Source organism: Eurypyga helias, unplaced genomic scaffold, assembly GCF_000690775.1.
Source record: "Eurypyga helias isolate BGI_N326 unplaced genomic scaffold, ASM69077v1 scaffold3883, whole genome shotgun sequence".
NCBI classification, from domain to species: domain Eukaryota; kingdom Metazoa; phylum Chordata; class Aves; order Eurypygiformes; family Eurypygidae; genus Eurypyga; species Eurypyga helias.
This window is the reverse complement of record NW_010242937.1, coordinates 20883-27808: the sequence shown is the minus strand read 5'-3', so window position 1 is coordinate 27808 and position 6926 is coordinate 20883. Positions and strand designations below refer to the sequence as shown.

At 42.3% G+C, this 6926-nt stretch overlaps 1 protein-coding gene across 1 annotated transcript; it reads right to left on the bottom strand.

Moving 5' to 3' along the window:
• Positions 1-370: 370 nt before the first annotated feature.
• On the bottom strand, positions 371-5632 carry LOC104507805 (tyrosine-protein kinase Lyn-like; the record flags this gene model as incomplete). The annotated part of the gene is made up of 7 exons (XM_010149211.1): positions 5564-5632; positions 4288-4336; positions 4090-4195; positions 3652-3750; positions 3441-3544; positions 1812-1961; positions 371-523 (listed from the first exon to the last, which is right to left on the bottom strand). Coding segments are annotated over exons 1-7 (730 nt in total), but the record flags the coding sequence as incomplete, so codon positions are not given.
• Between the last annotated feature and the right edge of the window lie 1294 nt (positions 5633-6926).

Sequence of the window (6926 nt, the reverse complement as noted above, 5' to 3'; positions counted from 1 at the left end):
TTCTGATTTGAAACAAAGTTCTGAGATGCCTACCGATTTTGAGAATCAGGAGTCACATCTTACTACAACCTTCCACTTTCCCCACAAAACACAACCAAATAAACCCCTGTAAATTCTTCAACCCTCTAAATTACAGTGCTTACTCACTATTTTTTTTTTCCTTTAAAAGACACCAGAGAATTTGTTTCATGATATCAGATAACTTCTCCCTCACAAGTCCTCTCTCCTCGCGAGAAGGTGTATCCTGGGCCTGACTGCGCTGTTGTACAAGTCTACCAGACCAGGTTCTGGGCCACTATTATTCTGAATGACTCTGAAATGACACTCCTTTCAGCAGATTTAAATACTCTTTCCAAAGAAACAGACTTACCCATCCAGACTTCTCCAAACTGACCAGCTCCAAGTTTCTTCACCAATTTAATTGATTCCCGTGGAATCTCCCACGCATCTTTATCCCATGGTTTTTGAGGCTTGGGACTAATACAAGCTTTTTCCAACTTTCGGCACAATCCATCAGATTGCTCTGGTTTTCAAAGAGAAAAACAAAATACAAAATCTGTGACACTTCTGTGCCTCATGCCTTGAGACAAACATTACTTAGTTACAGGTATGTACTAACCAGCTCAAAATAATATTCAAAATAATCAAATGTTTTCATGAAAATGTAACCTTTCTGGTGCTTTCACATAACTTTAAGCCCCTCTGAACTGAAATTGCTATTGAGACACAAATTTAGTAAAGAAGTGTTACATGCGTCTGGTTACCTTCAGATTATTAAGGTATTTTTAGTACAATTTGTGCCAACTAAATAAAACATAAGCTCTATTTAATGACAGTATGTTGATGAAGATGCACACTGGTGTCAGGCTTGGAACTTGTATTCTGAATTTGTCATTAAATTTTCGTGTGGCATTGTTTCAGACACATGTGCAGACAAGCATAAGTAGGTCACCATTATTTTTTTTCTTCAGGCACTGGCCAGCTACAACTTTAATGCAAATATAGAATAATACTCAGGTTCTCCAGCTGTGCTAAAGAGTGACCACAACAGGTCTAACAACTCAGAAAAATCTCATGGCCAAGTTCTCGGCGTGGCTTTCCATGTGATTTTCTGGCCCACATTTTTTGTCTTCTCTGCCCTCCCAGTTACAAGGCTAAAACCCACATATTTTGGAGCTACCCACCAGGAGGTTATGCAGAATGAAAAGTCGCTTTTGTAGATAAAAGTTACGTAGAAGCTTGTCCCTTCTCCCCCCACACCACTTTTTTTTTTATATAATAAATGTATATATTCTATGTGGGCACAATTTCTTTCTTTGACTTTCTACTTCCTTCCAAATGCCATTCACAGTAAACCAACCAACCAACAAATAATTTTATAGGAAAAATAAAACCAATGCCACACTCAGCAGCACAAGACGACATTCACAAGTCTATACGCATTTCTGCTAACTGTAAATACAAACGTACTCTCAAATACAGAATTTATTTATTTACAATGCAGCCAATTCTTACTGTAGTCTCACATCATCATAAGTCTGATGAGATGTTTTATAAAGCTATTCTTTATTTCACAATGGTATGCCACAGAGCAAGCAGCATTAGGTCTGATTATGATAACAATGCTACTTGCATTCCAACCAGTTTTACTTTATCTTCGATAACATGCATGCCCGGGTTACTTAGGGGAAAATGAAAAAAAAAAAAAAGAAGAAGAAAAGGTTTGAAACAAAACAAGAAAATATTTATTTTCCTTCACAGGAAATAATGTCTGTACTCTATTAAGTAATCCACTAACCAACTTAACTTACTTTGATAATGTTTGATCATATCATTGATGTTGGGAAAAGTTATTCTTGGAGAGATGTAAAATCCTCCATTGTCCAGGCTCCTAATTTTGTAGTGCTTAATAACATCGCCGTGCTGTGGATCATAGTCTCTTATGGAGAGAGAATAGCTGCCTGTGGACAAAGGAAGAATGGCCATTAACGGACAGCAAAAGTCTACAGTGCCCAAGCACACACAGCTGAGGCTAACAACATCACCTTTTTGCCTGTTTTTCTTTTTTACTCCCTTATTTCCTCAAAAAGCATTTTGCAATCAACATGAGGAAGTTAGCCAATAGCCGGCCCTGAACTGATCACCAAAATGCTTACAGTCACACTTGCTTTTTCAATCTTATTCAACAGAGTTAGGAGTTCCATAAGCCAGACAGCTCCACATCCAACACCCACTTCTGCAGAAAGTCATCCCCCCCGGCTCCAGTGGAACCAGCTGACAAAGGAAGGCCCGGGCTGCCACACTCCTCAGGCAGAAGCTGAAATTTGGAGATCACCATTTCGGAAAAAGAACACGCTGGGTGTCATGGGCCAACTACCAAAAGGATAGCTTGGGGATGGCTTGAGGCCAACGGGAGGGAGAGCAGCCCTGTTAGTCCTAGGGAGCCTAACCTCAGCTGGGATTTAAGATGGAGCAGCAGGGCATCTACCCTAAACTGCAGAGCTCTTAATTTCTTCCACTCATACAACTCTTGCCCACCTTCAAGGCCGAGAAACTGCTTCAGCCCTTTCTCTCTCTTCCCACACAGGACAGAAAGTGACACAGTGACAGAAAGATTCTGGGGGTACTTTGCCTTACTCCCAGCAGCCTATGTTGAATTTAGACCTCTGTTTTCATCTGAGAGCACAGAAACAGTGATATGAGCCCATTACAGAGACCTACCGAAGCAAGAATCTGCAGTATTAGGGCTAGAAACACCACCTCTGTGGAGAGGAGAGACATAATCTGCTGAAGGGATATATGCACCTCGCTCTGGAGGATGCAGTGTTAGAGCTCCCAGCTGGAGAATCCAGTCAGGGTGCTGTCAGCGTCCAGACACCGGGGCAGAACCTCCTACACTTTTCTGAATGTCCCAGAGAAAGAGTCTGGAGACTTCGCTAAGCTTTTCAGTACAAAAAGCTCTGTCTACAGCAGAAACCTTTCCCAAAAAGCCTTTGGAAAAAAAAATCACGCTACAGTGCAGAAGTGTAAACCTCTACTATGCACTAACTACATTTTAAAACTGGTAGCAATGGATACAGACCCAGTAACAGAAGACTATAAAATGCAGCATCTACTGTTTACAAGGAGAAGAGTCCTTCAATAAAGGGATTACAAACGTCAGGAAGGAAAAAGATCTCTCCATTGCTGCTTCTTGTCACTGTAATCACACACACTTTTTTTTTTTCCCTATCTCAACTTTGGGTGTTAACCTGTAACTCTCTTCTCTCTTTTCCTGGTGATTTTCTCATTCTTCTCACTTCTACAGAACTGTAGAAAATTCACACAATAGGACAGATGAGGACTACTCCCAGTGCCACTTGGTGCCAACTTTTGTGAAGACAGACTGTACGTTTTTTAACTCTACTATCAATTCCAAAGTAACCCACCCCAAAGCCTACCTTTTAACGTTTCACTTTCCCTGATAAGGAAAGCTCCAGGACTATTTCCAGGAGCCAGGAGTTGTCTTTCGGCATCTTTTCGGGTTATGTCTTTGAAGAACCATCTGAAAAATATTTCAGAGTTAGAACCCTTTCTTGCCCCCACCCACAAACGATACACCATCAGGGTGAAGAACCAGCTTGCCACTACTTAGAGCCTGAGAGAACTTACTCTTCTGTTTCCAAGGTGTTTACTTTTGCTACGTAATTGCTGGGAATGAAGCCTTCCTTCCTCGTCGTAAGGGATTTTGCTCTCCACCATTCTCCCAGCCTGAAAAACAGAAACAACAGTAGTATTCACAGGAAAGGAAAATTATAAAGTGTTATTTGGGTTCTGCTGTGCTGAGAGCTTTACCCATGCTGGAGGGAGCAGCAGCATCTTTCCTCTGAACTCAAGCCACTGGCTCCGTCAGATCAACGTTTGGTTACTCTTACCAAGGGCAGCTGCCAAGTCCTACCAACAGCTCCACATGCCATTTGTATTTTCACACGTAAGAGAGCTCTCTGACCATTAATGCATTCATGTTATGAGCAGGATATCAAAAAATGATAAAGGGAATTAGACGAGTCCAAACAAAAACTACAATACAATCAGCACTGTCATACTTACTCCTCAATGACTTTCAATTTTTCTCCTTTTTTGAAGGACAAGTCATCTTCATGAATGCCATCATAGGGATACAAAGCTACCACAATGACTCCATGCTCCTCTGTATCTACAAAGGTGGAAAGCCAAAGGCACGTTCGCATTATTTCGTAGGCTGACGTGGGCACAGCACGCAGCATTACAATTCCTACGAAAACATACCTTCACTGGCAAACCTCTGTCCGGGTAAGAGCTGTGCTTCTGGATTTGCCTACAATAAAACAGGTCTTTAATTAAGCAGTTTTAGATCTTTGTGACAATCTTACGTTACAATAGTGTATTATTCAGTTGCTTCAGTATCATCTTATAGGTCTTAAATTGAAAGGAAATGCTCCAATCTTTTCCCCACGGTCTTAAAAAGCAAATTACAACACAAAACCACAGTAAGTCACCATTAGATTTTGAACTGAGCAGCTCAGGAAGGTGTGACGCAAGCTGCGGGGAGGAATTTCGCAGCTTCGTGACTTTTTGCTGAAGAGGCTTCAGGCAGGGCACTTTAACAGGGCAGTTATTGACATGCAGCTGTCATGCTCAAGAACTACAAGCAGATTATGTCGCTAAGATTGTGCAAGAAAAAAAGAGTAATTAAAAAGAAAAAACCCCAAACGGTAGTTTGTGATGTGTGTACGCTGACTGAGAGCATGCCGAGTCCACAGTGTCAGCTGGTGAGAGGGGGGAGAAGGGTGTTTTTCACACCCAGGCAGAGGACAGCCCATGAAGAAGGGCAGTCAGGAAATAGGGCTTCCTCAGCACAGCTGGGGGGGGTGTGGGGAAAAAAGGGTACCAGCCAATCTGCAAAACAGCAAACCTGCTTGGTACCCGACGAGATTCCCCCTTTGTAATGCCAGGCAGCACGCACAGAACTGCCATTAGGTTGTTCCTCCCGCCACACAGCTCCCTTTGCTCCTCTCCCATCCTTACCTACCCACCTCTTGCAAGGTCAAGCAGAGCTGATAAAGAGTTGCCTGTGATTACCTCAGCCTTATTAAACAGAATAATCCACACCTGGATCCCATAGCTATTAAAAACCCAACACCGACGCTTTTAAAAACGGTTCTGAACTACTTCAGGTTTTCTGAAGTCACCTAGCATACTCCTACAGACATCGCTAGGTCTAGATCAAGCGTTGACAAGGATTAATGTTTTCACGTGGAAAACTGACAAAGAAAGTAACTGAGTAACAAATTACCAATTTTCATTTTTCGTTTCTTTAAGTACACATTCGTTGAGGGTGACCCACACAACACTAAAAGCTCAATTGTGGACTAATGGTCATTCGAATTCCTTCACGCATGTGCTTTGGATTGAAATTTAAGTTATGCCAGTCATGCTTTGATCTTGCTACTGGAATTCTCCCCTGAGACTATCTACTTACTGGCCTTTGCTGTTTATTGGACGTTGGATCCCTCACATAAATAGTTCGTTCAGTTTTACGTACTGGTTGATTCTTCAAATCTAGCCCATCTCCATGCAGATTCTCTTTCCTTTTTGATTTTATACATCCCATATTTCCTGTTGGAATAAAAAAGGTATTAAACGAAAACATTATGCCATAAACCAAACCGTTTCCCATGCAATCATCTGGGCTATGCAGCAAAAAGGTGATTCCTTCTCACACACAGTATTTCACGGGGAGAACTGAAGGTTAGGAACACAGGCTGAAAGCTCTTTGCTGCTGCAAAGGAAAGAAATTGCTTCTTGTCTCAATCCACAGATGAAGGAAATATTTCAAAATAATTATTTACCATTTCAACTTTTTCAGATTTGTCATCTTTTCTTCCCAACCCCAAGAATAGATACAAGAAAAACATAATTACTGTAGTGACATCTTATTTCTGTGTGTTTCAGAGAAAAGGCTGCTTGGGAAGACGTAGGACAAAATTCCAGTCCAAATGATGAGAACTGCAGCTGGAGTTAGTCATGCCTGTATCTCCCCAGTTCATTTTGCTTATGCCAGTCTAACAGGGAGCTCAGCCTGATCCACATCCCTGTCTCACGTGAGGCTGATGACTTGTGCAGTCCCAGCTCCATGGCAGACACACGGCTACTGTGACCCTCCGTAAAGCACCTCCTTGTTCAAGCAGGCCTGTGACAGCAGTCTAAGAGAGCCGACGTGTGTTATCAGCGACGGCAAATCACCACACAAGTCTTTCTTCTCCAATACTATTTAGAAAGATAATCCTTCTCTCAGGATGTGCATCCATGCTAAATCAGATGAGATGATACAGCTGTTAGCATTTACACGACTGCAACCTGACTGCTAATCCCATGATGTCATTCCATAGTACAGCAAGCACACATACAACATTATATTCCTCCCTCAGAGGAGAGTAATCATACTCACTCGTCACAGAACCCACTATGAATGCTTTTTAAACCTCTCCTTCCTTCCTCTCCCCCTCCATTCAGGTCAGTGCGTTAATGCTAGGTTCACAGTCACATTTTCCCTTGCAGGCACACACTCTCACTACCCCCCTGCCCTAATTAATCTTTAAAGCCAGTTCTTTGAAGAACAGTGTACAACCTAAAACAAGAGCTCAGCGCATATTCAGGCTCAAGTAAACCAGCAACAACTAAAACACTGCTGGGGAAGCTAAAGCAGATTGTAACCCCCGGTACTGCATCTCACTTTTACCTTCCTCTCTAGGACAGAAAAGCTGATCACAGCCAACAGTTAAAGCAGTACAGGTGTCCCACCTGCAGACACAACTGTTTCAGCGGGCCGGCACCTTACACACCCTATCGCTGTAAGGAGGAAAGCCAGCCACATTGGTCTGGATCCATATTAAGACTTGCACTTT